Below are 18,864 nucleotides of genomic sequence, written 5' to 3'. Positions count from 1 at the left end.
ACACAAGCCCGTCTACAATAGTCCGAACCTGTGCCGTGGTCTGTGTCCTTATCCGAATGTGAGTGACCGTCACACTGTCTCACCGAAAACTGCCCTGTCCACAATTGCGATGTCCGATGTCCGAATGTATTGATTTCTAAAATTGTCACCAGAGCGCAGTAAATGTGCCTGACCAAATGATTTTGTTTATTGTTTTGATGCTTTGTAGTTTGAGATTGAACTTATGAAAGTTGTGGGAGTTCAATATTATATATTTATTTATTCAGTAAGACAAAGTGGCTCTTCTTGACTTACAACACCTTACATTTCCTTCAATAACAAAAACAAACACCACGTTTTCAAACGGGAACCGGAAATTCAAATATCGTGAGTGTTATGTTCTTTTTCTGTGTCCGAAGTACACAGGTTGGGACAAAAAGTTCAAATTGACGAATGTCTTCGGACCAGGTAGGTCCGGACCTTCGCCCACTTGACGCATGACGTCAGAGGGTCACGTGGACCAATCGGCGACGAGTGTCCTTCGGACACGGTTTAGGACATAGCTATTGTAGACGGGCCTTAAGTGTCCTGGGACTCCAGGCGAGCCCCTGGTTCGAGGCCACAGACAGGCATGCGGGCCGGGCGGCTCGCTACCGGCAGTGATGAATGACAGTGTCAGTTCCGCGACGCACTGGTCGCTAACTGTGCTCTCCGCACTAGCAACTGAACTGAGCGCCTGGACTGCAGTAGCACCAGAAGTTGGTGAACACTATAAATATATATTTTGGAACGTGATAGCTAGAGACCGGAAAAATTCGCGGGTTCGAGTCATTTTATACTATCATACAAACAACTGTATCTTTATATTGCTTCTGTGATTGACTCGGTTTATCTGAAGGACTTTGAGCCAATGAAAAACCTTCAACCAAAAGAGTATCGAAACGCAAGCGTCCCAGTTGACAGGTGTCATCAGTCAATAGCCAAAAAGCAGGTGGCATTTGCCTGAGTGTGTAGAGGATTGTGGAGTCTACCCTAGAGGTCATCGAACTCGCGAATTTTTCCAGTCTAGTGATAGCACATTGATTCAACGCAGTTTTTATCGACATACGTCATTGCAGTTTTGCACTGTTTGTCATGGGGGAAAAAAATATATGAAGGTAAAAAAAAATTTCACAGAAAACAAGAATGAATCGGCTGATGTCGGGCTAACAAACCAACGATGGAACTAAACAAGAATTATGGACAAAACAAACGACGACAGCACGGACAAAAAAAAATGTTCAACCACTAAATATGACGGCACAATAATTCCAATTGAAGGAACGTAGTCATGAAAAAAAAAATAGTATTGTTGCACGAACGTGACATTGGCCGGGACGCAGGTGCTAAGCTGGCTGGCGACTGCCGCAATATGATATGTGCCGCGCGCGCCTGGAAGATGATAAGGATTGTCGCTTTCCCCCCTCCTTTCCACCTATCCCCGCGCGGCGCCCTGCCTTTGACACGTAACTGACACCGGACAGCTGGGAGTTGCGCGAGCCGCCGACACGTGTTTTCGAGAGATTTCTGCCGTCGGGACGGCTCGGAGTGACGCGACAGGCCCCGGCCGCTCTCGTGAGTTCTGGAATTGCGCCGGGGCCTATATATAGGCCCGAGGACGTCAGGGCGGGGAGTCAGTAGAGAGTCAGTTTGGAGTGTTCAGTCGGGAGTTCTCCCGCGGCGGAGTTTCTGGGCGATAGTGCCGCGGTTGCGGCAGAGTGGCAAAGTCCTTGGACGAAGGTTCCAGGGCAGGGAGTGAGTGAGTTAGTTCAGTGGAGTCGGGAGTTTTCCCGCGGCGGAGTTTCCGGGCGATAGAGTCGCGGGCGCGGCGGAGTCAGTGAAGTTCCGAGTGAGGCGTCGAGTGGGATCTCGGCGAAGGGTGTGACGGCGGCGGCGGAGTGCGGCGACGGAGTCCCGCCTAGGAGACCCACGAGGGGTGCTGCAGCGAGAGTTGCGCCAGAGTTGCGGCCCAGCGAGGTGTGTGGTACGAGTGGCTGGGGAATAGACATTACCTTCAGTGTAGTTAATTATTTGCCATCTTAGAAGATTAATTGTAAGTGACATAAGTAGTGGAAATAAATAAAACTGTGTGTGAAATACAATCTTTAATTGGGCTATCCTTTACGAACCCGCGGTAAATCGTAACAGTATAACACCACAGACGAACACAGTGGGCTAGCAACGACGAGACAGATTTGGACAGATTTGGAATGGAACATTCTGTGTTCGTCATTGCTATCGTATTTGTGTTGTCCATAGTACTTGTTTTATCTTCATCATTGTGTTTTGCATGTTTGCTGCGTTGCCCAGGTTTGTCGTCTGCCTGCATTTAATCCGTCTTCGTCGTCGTTAGACCACTTCTGTTGGTCTGTGTTGTTACATTATTGTTAACGGACTGGAAACAGAACCGCGACTCGACCTATAGTCGTCGCTGTATATTCCGAGATTTCTTTTCCGCTGTTTATGAAAAAAAATATTGCCTGTTTTCCACCCGTCTCGTGCTGCAGCTCGGCGAAGCCAGCCCGAAGACCACCGCTCAGGGAGTGTGGCGGGCAGGGGCGCAACAACTAAATTTACAAAAGGGGGGGGGGGGAATATACAATTTTTATAAAGAATCGTCGATCCCCCCTATTGAAGCGGGGTGGTCGGGGGGTCCTCCCCCGGGAAAATTTGTATTTCAAGGTGGGAAATGGTGTTATTTAAGTAGTTTTACTATCTAAAAATTGATTTCACAGCACTCTCTTTGGCCCCCGTTTGATCCCAATTCATAGTTTAAGGGGGGGGGGGCAAATACCCTGCCCCCCCCCCCCCCGTTGTTGCGCCCCTGGTGGTGGGGTGAACCCCCTGATCCATGGTCGGAGGAGAGGGCAGGTTGTGTGCGCGACGACTGAGTGTGTTCTTGCGCCGCCGAACCTTCCCCCTTGTACCACGGCTCGTTCCTCTGGTTGTTGCAGGGACGCCCTGTACCGCCTGTCCCTGCGGGGGCTGACCCTGCTGGAGAAGGCCTCGTGGCCGGCGCCCGGCGACAAGGCGGCCCTGTGCCAGGTGAAGGGCCAGTCCGAGGCCAGCTGCCACAACTACGTCAAGGTGCTGCTGACCAACGGCAAGAGGCTGTTCGCGTGCGGCACCAACGCCTTCTCGCCGCAGTGCTCCTGGAGAGAGGTTCGGCCACTCTGCTGCACACGGTTACAGTTCATCCAGCATTTCCTTGCCCGGCCCACCAGGTGTTCCGGCACATTATATAATCCGGCACATTCTATAATCCGGCACATTCTATAATCCGGCACATTATACAATCCGGCACATTATACAATCCGGCACATTATACAATCCGGCACATTATACAATCAGGCACATTATACAATCCGGCACATTATACAATCCGGCACATTATACAATCCGGCACATTATACAATCCGGCACATTATACAATCCGGCACATTATACAATCCGGCACAGTCTATTATCAAACATAGTCTATTATCAAACACAGTCTATTATCAGACACAGTCTATTATCAGGCACAGTCTATTATCAGGCACAGTCTATTATCAGGCACAGTCTATTATCAGGCACAGTCTATTATCAGGCACAGTCTATTATCAGGCACAGTCTATTATCAGGCACAGTCTATTATCAGGCACAGTCTATTATCAGGCACATTATAAAATCAGACGCATTCGGTAATCCGGCACTACGATTGGGATGGATTACGTCTATTGACCTTGGTTGTCCAGGTCGCATTACTGCTCGTGTCGAGAATTCCAACCCATTGGTAGTTTCACATTACTGTCGGTTTTCATTTCAGTAGGCGGAAGTGTTCCTTGTTTGTAGCAGGTTCCGTTTACGTAACGATTTTTTGAAGAATATATCAGAGTCGCGGACGCAATGTGATACCAGGAACATTTTTAAACGGTAGTGCTCATTTTTATTCGTCTACTTTCTACTGAGCAGCTTACTACAACTTATAGCGTTTTTTTTAAAACCCATATTGACGTTCGTTGTCTGGTACGTGCCGGATTAAATACCTTGAACTGTATATTGTTATTCACCACTGGCCATCCTTACAATGACGTTTGCCAACTAAGTGTTTTTGGTTTAGCACGTACAACTTGGTTGTCATTTGCAAATTAGTTCAATCAATGATAATGTGATTTTAGAAACAGTACATGCCATAAAATTAAATATACTTTTAAGATTAGCCAGTCCACTACACCTCCCTCATCAGGGGCGCAACAACTAAATTTCCAAAAGGGGGGGGGGCAATATACCTTTTTATAAAGAATTAATGATCCCCCCTATTGAAGCGGGTTGGTCCGGGGGTCCTCCCCCGGGAAAATTTGTATTTCAAGGTGGAAAATGATGCTATTTAAGCAGTTTTACTATCTAAAAATTGATTACACAGCACTTTCTTTGCCACCGTTTGCCCCCACTTTAAGGTTTCAGAAAAGGAGGGGGGGGGGGAAATACCCTCCTCCCCCCTTGTTGTGCCCCTGCCCCTCATGATAACTGGAGCTATTTGACTACATTACACGAAGCTCTCCCAGAGAGAAGTCTGGAAGAAGCACCGGTTGGCACACGAAGCACAGGGTGTCAACAGTTACTACTTTCGTACTAGATCTAGTACTGTTATAAGTTTTTTAGTGGTCTAGTACATTACGCTCAGATCTAGTACTTTTCTCTTTAAGATAATATTATTACAGTAACTCCAATATGTTTTATTATCAAGCGTAATTATTTTTAAAAAACTGTGGAATGCGTGTGTTTGTGTGTGTGTGTGTGTGTGTGTGTGTGTGTGTGTGTGTGTGGGGTGTGATATTTAAGTTAGAGCATTGCAATGTCATTATAACTTCCTAGATTGTTAAAATCATAACAAATTATAATTTAGCACTTTATTTTTTTCAAATCTAGTACTTTTTTCTCGCCTAAGTTGGTACGAAAAATTTTTTTTCCTTGTGGACACCCTGACGAAGCAGCAGGCATGAGCAGTGTTCAGGAGCCGACCTCCGCAGCGTAGTCGGATGCACACCGGCTTACGGTGCGAGGGTTCCTGGGTTCGAGTCCGGTTGCAGGGGCGTAACCAGGGGGGGGGGGTTTAGGGGTTCCAACCCTCCCCCCCTTAGCACCAAATCTTTAATTAATTTATTATTCATCACTCAAGCAAATTTCATATTAAAATTAATAAAATTTTTTACCATTACAATATTTAAATTTAAGTACCGAAAACTGCTAAAATAGCACAATTTTATACCTTAAAATCCGAATTTTCCCAGGGGGGGGGGGGATGCTTCTTTACACCCCCCATACACAAATCCTGGCTACGCCACTGCGGGTAAGGCATGGGTGTAAAATATATATTCTATTTGATAAGGACTGGAAATTGAGATTCAACGCTGCACATAATGACCCTTTGGCTATGTGCGAAAGCTGTAGGCCACAACTATATATATATATATATATATATATATATATAAAAAGTGTTCAGGAGGGGGAGGGTGTGTGTGTGTTGCTGCAGCTAGAGAACGTGAACAACGTGCTAGAGCTGGTGAAGGGCGTGGCCAAGTGCCCCTACAACCCTCTGGCCAACGTGACTGCGCTGCTGACGAGGGGCGGCCAGTACTTCGTGGGCAGCCCCGCCGACTTCTCGGGCGCCGACCCGGCCATCTACCGCAGCATGAGCACCGGCGACCGCGCCACGCTGCGCACCAACCAGTACAACAGCAAGTGGCTCAACGACCCGCAGTTCGTGGGCTCCTTCGAGCGGGACGGCTTCGTGTACTTCTTGTTCCGCGAGAGCGCCGTCGAGTACATCAACTGCGGCAAGGTGGGCCTCCGTCTCGGGCTCCTCCCCGCCTTTTCCCCGATCATTACGTACTTACATGGCTAAGATATCATTTTCTGGGAAAAACTTAACCATTCCCCCCTTCCTTCCCCCTTCCTTCCCCCTTCCTTCCCCCTTCCTTCCCCCCCGTTCCTCACCCCCGTTCCTCACCCCCGTTCCTCACCCCCGTTCCTCACCCCCGTTCCTCACCCCCTTCCTCACCCCCTTCCTCACCCCCTTCCTCACCCCCTTCCTCACCCCCTTCCTCACCCCCTTCCTCACCCCCTTCCTCACCCCCTTCCTCACCCCCTTCCTCACCCCCTTCCTCACCCCCTTCCTCACCCCCTTCCTCACCCCCTTCCTCACCCCCTTCCTCACCCCCTTCCTCACCCCCTTCCTCACCCCCTTCCTCACCCCCTTCCTCACCCCCTTCCTCACCCCCTTCCTCACCCCCTTCCTCACCCCCTTCCTCACCCCCTTCCTCACCCCCTTCCTCACCCCCTTCCTCACCCCCTTCCTCACCCCCTTCCTCACCCCCTTCCTCACCCTCTTCCTCACCCTCTTCCTCACCCTCTTCCTCACCCCCTTCCTCACCCCCCTTCCTCACCCCCCTTCCTCAACCCCCTTCCTCAACCCCCTTCCTCACCCCCTTCCTCACCCCCTTCCTCACCCCCTTCCTCACCCCCTTCCTCACCCCCTTCCTCACCCCCTTCCTCACCCCATTCCTAACCCCATTCCTCAACCCCATTCCTCAACCCCATTCCTCAACCCCATTCCTCAACCCCATTCCTCAACCCCATTCCTCAACCCCATTCCTCAACCCCATTCCTCAACCCCATTCCTCAACCCCATTCCTCAACCCCATTCCTCAACCCCATTCCTCAACCCCATTCCTCAACCCCATTCCTCAACCCCATTCCTAAACCCCATTCCTAAACCCCATTCCTAAACCCCATTCCTAAACCCCATTCCTAAACCCCATTCCTAAACCCCATTCCTAAACCCCATTCCTAAACCCCATTCCTAAACCCCATTCCTAAACCCCATTCCTAAACCCCATTCCTAAACCCCATTCCTAAACCCCATTCCTAAACCCCATTCCTAAACCCCATTCCTAAACCCCATTCCTAAACCCCATTCCTAAACCCCATTCCTAAACCCCATTCCTAAACCCCATTCCTAAACCCCATTCCTAAACCCCATTCCTAAACCCCATTCCTAAACCCCATTCCTCACCCCCTTCCTCACCCCCTTCCTCACCCCCCTTCCTCAACCCCATTCCTCACCCCCTTCCTCAACCCCATTCCTCACCCCCTTCCTCACCCCCTTCCTCACCCCCCTTCCTCACCCCCTTCCTCACCCCCTTTCCTCACCCCCATTCCTCAACCCCATTCCTCAACCCCCTTCCTCAACCCCCTTCCTCGCGATTATCATTGATGCAATGAAACTTCAGTGAGGTACCTGTTAGAATATACTTATCAGTTTACTAGTTTTGTATCACCAACCGTGGGTGTATCCAGGGATGGGTTTTGTGAAAAGGGTTTGGGGGGGGGGGGGTTGGTGAGCAGTGTCCCCCCTTCTAAAGTGTAAAAAATGAATCAAACACTCGACAAGGAGCTAATCCTCACAAACTATGATTTTTTTTTAATTAAGAGTTTTCTTCCTTGTGTTATTATTTATTACTATACTGTGCCATAAATAACCTCCATTCTTAAAGAGATTAAACTGTGAAAAAAAAATAATAATGTCCCCTTTCTGTCAAATTCCAAGAAATTTCCTCTCTTCCCCCCCCCCTTCTTTTCAGTTTTAAGTTGGATACCCATTCTGACATTGTGACTAACAAGTTTCTGATTGTTATCTTACCTTTTCTATACAAATATAAACTAGGCTACTCTCTCGTGTATAATTCAACCTACACTTGCTTATTTACTAATGGATTTTCAAGCACTTGTGCATAAACTTGAATTAATAAAGAGACGTGTTGCGATTGCAGATAATCTATTCCCGCATCGCACGAGTGTGCAAGAATGACAGCGGAGGGGAGCTGATGCTGAAGGACAACTGGACCACGTTCGTGAAGGCGAGACTCAACTGCTCCCTCCCGGGGGAGTATCCTTTCTACTTCGACGAGATCCAGGGCATGGCATACGTGCCTTCAGTGGACATGGTGTATGCCACGTTTACAACCCCGAGGTGAGCCTTGTTTGATTGTATTATAATTTTAAAATTTTTGCAGTATGCTACTGGTTATGCCAGTGACTTTGTTGTTATTGAACACACCAATTCAAATCCATTCAAAGTATTCCCAAAATGCCACACAAACAAAGATATTCCTTCTGCAGGAGCTATGTAAGTTGTCAGCAGTAGCGGATCCAGAGGAGGGACTAAGGGGCTCAAGCCCCCTCCAAAAGCATCTGGGTCCACTATTGTTTTAGTGTTTGCCTTGATAAAGCCTAGCCTCAGCTGGGTTAAGCCCCTCCCAAACCAAAATCCTGGATCCGCCACTGGTTGTCAGAATAAAAATTGCCTTAAATATTAATATAACAATATACTACCTATATTATTTTAAAATGTTATAAAAATCATTTGGATAATTTTTTTGTGTGATAGTGCAAAAAATTAAGAGGGCCAGCAAAAAATTTAAAAATGTTATTTTGCCCTATGCATCATTTCTTCATACCAATAATTAGAAAAATTAATTTGTATGTATTACTTGGGAAGAATTTAATTTTCTCACCTAGTGTCCAGATACACCCTGATTTCAGGATGCTACTGCAGTCTCCATCACAAATCTCTGTGTAGCGTGTTCAAGGTCGGCATTGGTGCCGGGGTTCATTCACCGGAGCCTCGCAAGCACCCTAGAGCCAGGGAAGGGGGGCGCGGGGTTAAGTGGTGTTGTAGGGTTGGCAGGGCCTTTGACAGGGGGCGGTCAGATCGAGGAAGTGCTAACTGAAGTGCTTAGTGTCATGCGTGAATGTCGCGAGTTGCCCCCTCATCGTCGCCAATTGGCCTAACTGCCACTTCCTGCTGGGAGTCCCTTTGTCGAGGGCGCTGGGCTGAAGCGTGCAGGCACCGTGCATACTCTGGACTGTCTCAATTGTGTGCGTGCTTGTTAAAATCAAATATAGAATGTCTATAGAAGCAAAATTGCAAACATAATTTCATTTATTTTCATTTTTCAGAACATTTTTAGGTAAAAATGATACAGATCAATATTTTGTACTCATCAGTTCTACAGTGTTTTCACTGGCTCTGGATATTGTATTTTATGAAGTTGTTCTGGAACAGAAGATAAAGTATATGAATCTGGAATTTCAACATAGTGACATGTGAATACAGCATTATGCTCTTTTTGGTATTTTTAGTTAAAGTTTCATGAAACTATTTGAATGCAAAAGATTCTGGCCTTGTCAAGGCATGAATACTTAATGTGGAGCAACCTCAGTGCTCTTGGAATAATAAAGCTTTTCCATGTTTCACCAAAGTCTTGACGACTTAAATTTGCAGTGGGTTTGCTCAGTGTACTCTTGTTTTCCCTCACCCGGTTGTCTATCGGTACTCCACTCTCATCAACTCTCATCTAATGATCCTGTTGTTGACAAGGCATTAAGCACTGATTCATTATATGTATTTAATTAGATTTTTTTATTGCCTAACATGAGGCAAAAATTCACTAGTGATAGAAAAACAGAATAGAATTTAAAAAATTCCTTGTTCTAAAAATAATTCCCCAGATGAGGTATTAAAAAGACCCTAGTATTAAAATATTAATTGAAAAAAAAAAGGGTAATAAAAATTTGTTTACATAGACATAATTTTTTTGATTCGTTGATTGTTGTTGCAGCAACAGCATACCGGGCTCGGCGATCTGCGCCTTCAACATGACGGCGATCAACTCCGCGTTTGCGGGCCCGTTCAAGCACCAGTCGAGCAGCGGCTCGGCCTGGGAGCCCCACCACACCCCTCGCCGCCACCACTTCGAGTGCCAGGCGGCGGCACCCCAGTCCCGCCAGCTGCTGGACTCGTCCAAGTACCAGCTGATGGACCACGCGGTGCAGCCGACCACGCTCGGCCCGCTCTACACCGGCCAGCTGGAGACCCTCACCCACATCGCGGTGGACGTCATGTCCACAAACCTCTACAGGTGCCGCCTGCAGTCCCTTCTGTGCTCTCGCAACTAGTTCTTCGTGTTTCGGCCATTCCTGGCTCTAATCAGCAGCAGCCATATGGAAGGGTTGGTGGAGGAGATTCCCCACCCCCCAATCCCATAATCAGTAGAACTAAAAAATAGCCGGAGGTATGACTAAAAAAATTTATCCTTTTCCGAATTTAACCTTAGATGCAATTTCAGTTATTTTTGATATGTAAAAGCAATTTTTTTTTACTGCTAACCTATTATGTGAAATTTTTAATTGAACTCAAGTAATCTTTAAAAAATAGTCAAGTGAAACCTTAAGTTTTTGATGCCAGAAATCCTTTGAAGTAGAAATTTTTCAAGGAAGCTATTTTTTAAAAACTACGAACCCCCTTCATCTCGGAGTTGGGTATTCAGTAGGGATGGGTCGATTCGATTCTCAGATTCCTCGATACCACCGATTATTAAAAAATTTGGGTACTCAGTATCGGGTACTAAAAAAGGGCAAGGTAGGTTAGGAATCGGTTAAGTTATGAAAATACAGTAGTAATATATTTTCGTCTGAACTTTACTTACTTATTTTAATATATCTTACCTGCCGTATGCGCATAAAATTCCTAATAATGCTCATTATTATTAAATATTAATTTTATACGAATAAAAATAAATAAAAACAATGTTACCGGGCATGTTTAACCTCTAATTAAAACTCCACGATCGAAGAACATTATTCCTCACTCATGTATTAGACGTAAATAAATTGTTAAAAGACTTATTAATTTTATTTGCAGTTAAGAAAAGTCCATTGTTTTTTGTGAAGAAAGTGACGGTTATGAAACGAGATCACATCACGTGTCGTCACCATTTTAGTTGTGAGCCATTCAAGGATGATGGCCTCCACAAAATCTCTGGTGGCCATAAAATATAAAGTCAAGTCGAAACGTACTGATTCGTTGCGTACGGGACAAATTGTATAATGAAAGCAACAATCGATTTCAAAGAATTCTCTGGCCATACCGCCAACAGAGGCTCATTTTTATTTCTTGCAAAGGAAAACCGTAATAATTACTAGAAAAACACTTGAAAATAGTTTTAGCAAAACAATATTTGTGCAAAATAAATAGCATGGATGCGAAACAATTCACAGTAACCTCAATAGCACGACGCACATAGGGGTATTGGACTAATCTAGCGGGACAAAATTATTTATCGCTCTTAAACGTTTGGAAAATAATCTGTAATTTATAAAAACTTGTCTGCAAAAGTATCTTCACTTCTAATTTCCAGCAATGCAATGTAGCAAAAAGCAAAAGCGAAAACAAATAGCGAAAGAAAATGAAAGTTCTTGTAAGTAAAATTTATATTGGTTAATAATTAAAGTGGACAACTATATACGTATCTACTAACTAAATTAAAATAAAAAATTATAATTATATTTTAAAACTGAAAATATAAATATTAAATGGAAAAAGCCTTAACTTTCTTCACATATCAAGATTTCCGATGTTTCCTTCATAAAAGAATTTCGTTTTTTCTTGATCATTGTTCGCCTTGATGAAAGCAGGGGATCAGATGTTAACAACAGCCTATTTAAAATATCTGTATTACTGTCTACTCTATTAAATTTCCTTGCGAAATTCTGCCTGTATGAACGGAAATGCTTATTTCTGGCTTCTGCTGCCTCTTCAGACAATTGTCCTATAGGCAAAAGGGCATTCTCTATTATTATAGAACCATGTATCAATAGTTTATGCATGGTAGGCGTCATGTTATGCCTACCATACAATTCAACATAAAGTTCTGCAGCCTCTCTAGTAAATTTCTGAAATTTTTTCACATCTATTTTGTACCCGCTTGAAATGCATTCAAGAATCACTTTTATTCTTTGAATGAAAGTAACATCCAGGCCTGTTATTTCAGCTGCCAACTCAGGATCTTCAAAAAATCGTTGACTTGTTTTTCCGTCATTAGTGTTTCCGAATCCAGCTTTGGGAAAATCTACGCGGAGACCTAGCTTGCTTTTAAATTCGTCTTGAATTCTTTCTTTGTTCTTTTGTATTAAAGGTTTGTCTGCTTCAGATTTAGCGGGTAAATATTGCACGCCAAGTTTGTAAGCAATATGCAGTAAGCTTTCAAATAGCCGAATCCTGGCGTATAAAATAGACAAACCGAATATTAACGAATCTACATTAATCTCACTTGTTTTATTCAAATCGTTGAAATCTTTAGATGTAGCTCCACATATATAACATCTCATTGTAGATTTTGTGCCTGTTGCCGCATTGCACACTTGCGTCTATCATTGTAAGCATCATCTTGTTTTCTACAATGTATGGCCTTCCACCAATTGTTACTGTTGTTGGTTCCAATTTATTTGCCGCACTTTCCACGTAACTGATTTCTTCCTTCGTTATGTCAACTGTCTCCTTTACAAAGCGTATACGGATAGGTCTACAGTAGCGGGGTGACGATGGAGTTGGGTTCTGCCACAATATTTTATTTTCCATTCCATACACTATACGCAGAGGCACAAAATAACTTTGAAAAATGTGTGAGTCGTATCCGCTATCATTTTCAAACTTTTGTTTGAACTGAGCCTGTTGTGAGCCATCACATCCCCATTTACAAATCATTCGGAAAGTATTTTCACTATCGTCAAGGGTTTTCAAAACTTCTTCTAAATGTAAAAGTAATCTTTCGGCTGTGTGGTTCACGACACCTTGTAAATTCACTTCGGCACAGGTTTCAGTTATGTTGAAAGATTCATCGGAAGGATAACAATGATTTTTATATTGCTGCAAAACTGAGTAGCAGGGAAGATTTCCTGTTGTTTGTCTGATTCTGTCATATTGCATCCTTGACAAATCAGCATCTACAAACATTGCTAGTGCTTCCTCCGGACAAACTTGCTTGGCATGTGCCTTGTCACAATCGATTGAATTCCTGTACTCCTTAGCACGATCCTTACTTTCTGAAATCTATTTCAGTATATTTGACGCACATCTATTTCCTTGGGCTCTCAATTCCATTTCAGCTGCATAGATAATTTTCTCAGGGCTATCAGACAAACGTATACCCTCAGTCTTGTGTCTTTTGCTTCGCTCACTAATGTCTTGAAATGATTTTGTTGGTCTACCCGGTCTTCTTCTTGTCACTAATACAGGTAATTTAAACACTCCACTCAACCACTTTTCACTGTTTTTCACAAATAAATCACTTCTGTATTTTGCTGTTACCCAGCGATTTTTCACTTCTGATCTCAATCTTGATAAATTACGCTTTATTTCCATAACTTGTTCTTCGGTATAAGGTTTATGTGAAACCAAATAATCTTCGATGTATTCTAATTCACCATTAAAATCTAGATGGTTTTGTGATATCACCAGGTCAAATATTTCCTTACGAGTCATCAAACTATTTCCAGAAGGTTCTGAAATAATAGAAATAAAATGTATCGGAAGCATGAGTTTTTCACATTTTCATATTATAAATTTTAAATCACTCTACATGGAGGAGTAGGAATTAGTTGGAACCAATATATACATTTTTCAAAAGTATAATAACTATATTTTAAGAATATATAAGCATCATAACCGGGAAATGCCGGGCACTTAAACAACAAGGCTCCCAAAACTACTATTTTTGATAAAAATAACTGAATTTAAAAGCCTTTTTTAAAAGTGAAAAAGAAAAAAGGGGGTTTGTAAAATTATAATATTTGGACTAAAAAAACAAAGTTACTTACCAGGAGTTACAGAATCCATAACCAGAATTTATCTTTTCACAATAGAACATAAAATAATAAACACTTAAATATTGAGTTTTAAAGCACGAACATCTAGTATACACAACCACTGCGAGCAATGCCTGAGTTCCGACTGACACTACCATCTGTAAAATGAGGTGGGTGAAATGAAAACAATGTGGTTAGGTCGCACAACTATCTGGCTTTTCTAGGAACCGGTTTTTTTTAACCTGAGTGCAATTCCGAGGATTGGACTTTTGGCCAGCTAAATGTAAGAAATACCCCTATGTGCGACGGTGAATTACGGCGTAATTCACCGTCGTGCTATTGAGGTTACTGTGAATTGTTTCGCATCTATGCTATTTATTTGGCACAAATATTGTTTTGCTAAAACTATTTTCAAGTGTTTTGCTAGTTTGTTAGTAAAAAAATGTTCGCCGACTGTCGTTTCAAATTACGATGCGAATGGTCTGATGTTGTATCAACATGTCTAAAGTTTGGGAACATTTTCGCATCAATAGTGAAAATGACAACTATGCAATTTGTAATCACTGTAGTGCGCAAATTTCACGAAGCGGTACTTACAAATCTGCAACCAATTTAATGAAGCATTTGAAATCCTGGCACACATTACTACCAGAAAAAATAGTCTTTGAAGAAAAACAAACTTTTGTTTACAGCACTGTCACCAACTAAGTCAAAAGGTACAGAAAAAAGTAGTGCTACCTTTGAACCCATTTCGAACAAAGATGTTATGTTATCGGCGTTATCGCCTGTTAAAGAACCCTGTCTAAATGTTAAACTTCTTTGTGCACAGCCTAGTACTTACTAGCAAACAAACTTTATGTGAAGATGCTTCTTCACTGGTAATTGAAAAAAAAAAAAAAAAAAAAAAACCTTAACATTTAATCCTAAGTTTATAATTATCCTTTATACATGTTATTATCATTATGTAATGCATTAAATTCTTAAGTAGTTTTAATTATGTGACCAGAATTACCAGGAATCGAAAACTGGAATGACTCGGAATCGAGAATCGAAATTTAGGAATCGGTACCGGTATCGGAATCGATAAAAATGTGTACTCAACCCATCCCTAGTATTCAGCAATACCCAAAAGCACTTGGGTCATCTTCGCCCTCACCAAAATCCGAAGGTCGGTTCGCCACTGTTAAAAATTTCACCAATTATTTAGAAATCATCTTGGTGTGGAAAAAAAAATTACTCTATAGTCACAAGTGGTCAGATTCTGATACCAAATAGTATATATATAAAAAAACATAATTTAAAGAAGGTGCTTTTAGGAACATACTGTTTTGCAATGTTTATATTCACAGTGAGCTGACATTGGTCACACTAAGGAATCATTGTATGTAAAATATTTCAAAGTTAAAAAAGTCAAAAGTGGTGGAATGCCATATAAATATTTTTTTTTGGGGTGAAACTTCTTTTCTGAGGGGGCTACAATTTTTGAGCGTTAACGAAAATTCAGATGGATGAGGTGAATAGTTAGGTACAAGTTGGGGGAACTGGTAAAGGAGTATAAGACGGCTGGGGAGAGGTATAAATGACGCAGTGTACTTGCACACGTACATACTTTCACACTTGTGTCCTTGTGCAATAGCTTAATTTAGCGCTTGTATACATGCATGTATATGTGTATATACATAATATATATATATGTATAAATAAAATATTGATATAGATCTGCAACATCAGTCAAGGTAAATTATGTTTCCAATACCTAATAATATGATGAGAAACTTAACATTGTGGCAAAACAGGTTGGAAAATTTCTTGTTAAAAAATAAAATTGTGAAATGAATGCAGTTAAATCACGTTCATCATAGTTTATTTTAAGTTGGTCTGACAAGGGCTAGTCAGAACTAACAATTTTGTTCTTTTTTTTTTTGCAGTGACCAGCACGTGCTGTATGTGGCGACCACCACTGGTTTCGTGAAGAAGATATCCGTACTCTCGCGCACTCACGAGACGTGCGTTGTGGAAGTGTGGAAGCTGCACTCCGGGGAGTCCCCGGTGCCAATCAACACTGTGCAGTACCTCAAGGAGACTGTAAGTATTATAGCTGTTGATTTCGGGCTCAATGCTTGGGTATTGACCCTTTTCCAAGAGGGTGCATGCTTCACGCTGATTTAATTTTCTGTGGGCTTACTTCCATAAACTTTGTTACTAATTAGACCTCAATTAAAATTGACAAAACATTTTTATATGAGTAAGACACTCGTTATTCAAAAATGGATGTTTCCATCATAATGCTATTTCCTCCCCATCCTGCCAATCAGTAGACAGATAGTGTGGCTTTTCATCGAAGCATTATGGGCTCCCCAAACTCTTTTAAGTGCAGGGAGGGGTGAGGGGCAAGTACCCTTTCCTGCTGGGTATAGGGAAAACTCAGGTTAATTTGCTTGGTCCATGATCCATTTTACAATTGGGGTATTACTGATATAATTCTTAATTTCTTGTTTTTGTGTTCAGTCACAAACCAAATTTGTGTAAAATCAGGTGGGAAAAGATGGTAGGTATTTGCTGTTGATACTGAAATATCATGGTGGATAAAAATTTGCCTGTTAGGTTTTAAGTTTTTATTTTGTTAGGTTTTTTGGTCCATTTGACCATAAATATGTAATTTAACAATGGTATGGTACACATAAAAGTGTAAATAAAGTTAAATATACAAAAAGTACAGACATGAAAGTAATAAAACAGCAATATTACCGATACAAATACATGTAGTCGATAAATGTAAAATTAGATAAAAGTTTGAACATACCAAATTAAAACAAAAATATAGTTGTTCCAAAATTAATCCAAACGAGTATTTACATATAAAGGCAAAAAAAAAACAGTAATACAGATGAGATAAAGTTCGTACAAGATACATGCTAATTAGTAACTTCATTTTTATACATTGAAGTAGTATTGAGAAGAAAAAGTAAAGTGTTTTTATTAACGAGGTATTGAAGTGAAGAATTAAGTTCGCCTATATTTAAGTATTCTGCCTGAAGTTGTAACATTTTGGCAGTCCTGTATTGAATGTGGTGGCAGTAGTAACATTTTGGCAGTCCTGTATTAAATGTGGTGGCAGTAGTAACATTTTGGCAGTCCTGTATTAAATGTGGTGGCAGTAGTAACATTTTGGCAGTCCTGTATTAAATGTGGTGGCAGTAGTAACATTTTGGCAGTCCTGTATTGAATGTGGTGGCAGTAGTAACATTTTGGCAGTCCTGTATTGAATGTGGTGGCAGTAGAAACATTTTGGCAGTCCTGTATTGAATGTGGTGGCAGTAGAAACATTTTGGCAGTCCTGTATTGAATGTGGTGGCAGTAGTAACATTTTGGCAGTCCTGTATTAAATGTGGTGGCAGTAGTAACATTTAGCAGGCCTGTATTGAATGTGGTGGCATGCTCCCTCGCCACGTTAGGGTTTGGCAACCCGTGTGCAGTGCCCCTCGTGTCCGTGCAGGAGTCCGTGTACGTGGGGCTGACGGAGGGCGTGCTGCGCGTCCCGGCGCAGCACTGCGACAGGCACGGCAGCCGCGAGGCCTGCCTCAACGCCATGGACCCGTACTGCGGCTGGAACGAGCTTAAAGAGCAGTGCACCACCGCCCCCAACCGCAACCCGCTGGCCAAGTACTGGCAGCAGTCCGTCACCCGCTGCCCTGTGCTCACCGATCCAGGTGCGAGAGGAGCCCTCCCGTCGACTGCCCGCTGCGACTTTACTGGGCTGCCATTTATCTTCCGCTCTAACTCACGTCCCCTTAACCCCTTCCTCTGTTGAACGCATGTTAATGTTTGCACCGAGCAAAGAATTACTGACGTCTTTATCTGATATTTCTGTTTAACCCATTTTCCGTGCTTATTCCTGCCCAATACGTTGTTAACAGTTTAAAAATATTTCTTTATTAAATGGTTTTTACTTTCTGTTTGCGGCCATTGAAATTTGTGTCCTTGTTTTTTGTTCAGTAAAATAATTAAAAGTTTTTTTTTTTTGTTTTATTGCGAAGTGTATGAAAAGCATTACAAAGCACCCAGAAATGTTTGACGAAGAGATGTGTTGTTTGTCGTGCCGCGCAGTGGATGGGGGCTGGGGCAGCTGGTCCAGCTGGTTCCCCTGCTCGCACCTGGGCCCGGGCCAAACGGAGCCGGGCGGCGACGAGTGCAGCTGCCGGCGGCGGCACTGCGACAACCCGGCGCCGCGGCACGGCGGCCGGCCGTGCGAGGGCGTCTCGGTGGCCGTGGCCAACTGCACGGTGCACGGGGGCTGGACCGCCTGGTCGGCGTGGTCGGCCTGCTCCCAGACGTGCGGCATGGCCGTGAAGACGCGGCGGCGGCAGTGCGGCAACCCGGCGCCCGCTCACGGCGGCCGCGTGTGCGTGGGGCCCGACCACAGCGAGATATACTGCACGACCAACCCTCCCTGCCCCGGTGCGTACCTCCGACGCGAGCCCCCCACACTTTCAGGACGGGTCTCCTCGTACGTAGTCTGTCGGCAGACACTGGGCACTTCACGGCCGGGTTTACAAACAACAGACACTGGGCACTTCACGGCCGGGTTTACAAACAACAGACACTGTGCACTGTAAGGCCGGGTTTACAAACAACAGACACTGTGCACTGTAAGGCCGGGTTTACAAACAACAGACACTGTGCACTGTAACGCCGGGTTTACAAACAGACACTGTGCACTGTAACGCCGGGTTTACAAACAACAGACACTGTGCACTGTAAGGCCGGGTTTACAAAAAACACAAGACTGCAAGAAGTTCAGATAACAATGTTTTCAAATAAGAGTTTTTAAACTACGCCACAAGAATTAGTCAACTTTAAACTTTTGCGTTACAGCTTGCGTATACATCCGCCTTCCATGTTAGAAGTGAAGTGTTTAGTCTGAATAATTTTAAAGACTTAGACATAATCTGGTTTTTTATTATACACAACATTTGTCACTTGTTAAATGTTTGAAGTGTGAAAGCAAATGACAATTTTGAATTAAATTTGGAAAATCTCACGTGGTTAACATGATAAAAAGAATTCATCAAAAGAAGTCGGGACAATTTGATTTCTACTGTTCTGAAATTTTCATGTTATGGTGTTGGTGATTGTCTTGTGACTTTCCTGCTTTAT

At 43.2% G+C, this 18,864-nt stretch overlaps 1 protein-coding gene across 5 annotated transcripts in view; it reads left to right on the top strand.

Moving 5' to 3' along the window:
• Positions 1-18,864, top strand: part of LOC134535955 (semaphorin-5A) — a 299,673-nt gene that overhangs the window by 255,040 nt on the left and 25,769 nt on the right. For all 5 annotated transcript variants that reach the window (XM_063375385.1, XM_063375383.1, XM_063375384.1 and 2 more), the window contains 7 exons: positions 2,973-3,180; positions 5,534-5,842; positions 7,833-8,032; positions 9,684-9,983; positions 15,636-15,792; positions 17,204-17,417; positions 17,815-18,165. In XM_063375385.1, the coding sequence (XP_063231455.1) occupies positions 2,973-3,180; positions 5,534-5,842; positions 7,833-8,032; positions 9,684-9,983; positions 15,636-15,792; positions 17,204-17,417; positions 17,815-18,165 (1,739 nt within the window). The remainder of the gene's footprint in view (positions 1-2,972; positions 3,181-5,533; positions 5,843-7,832; positions 8,033-9,683; positions 9,984-15,635; positions 15,793-17,203; positions 17,418-17,814; positions 18,166-18,864) is intronic.

The sequence above is a fragment of the Bacillus rossius genome, chromosome 10 (genome assembly GCF_032445375.1).
Source record: "Bacillus rossius redtenbacheri isolate Brsri chromosome 10, Brsri_v3, whole genome shotgun sequence".
NCBI lineage: Eukaryota > Metazoa > Arthropoda > Insecta > Phasmatodea > Bacillidae > Bacillus > Bacillus rossius.
The sequence above is the reverse complement of the archived record's forward strand: the minus strand, read 5'-3'. Positions and strand labels throughout refer to the sequence as shown.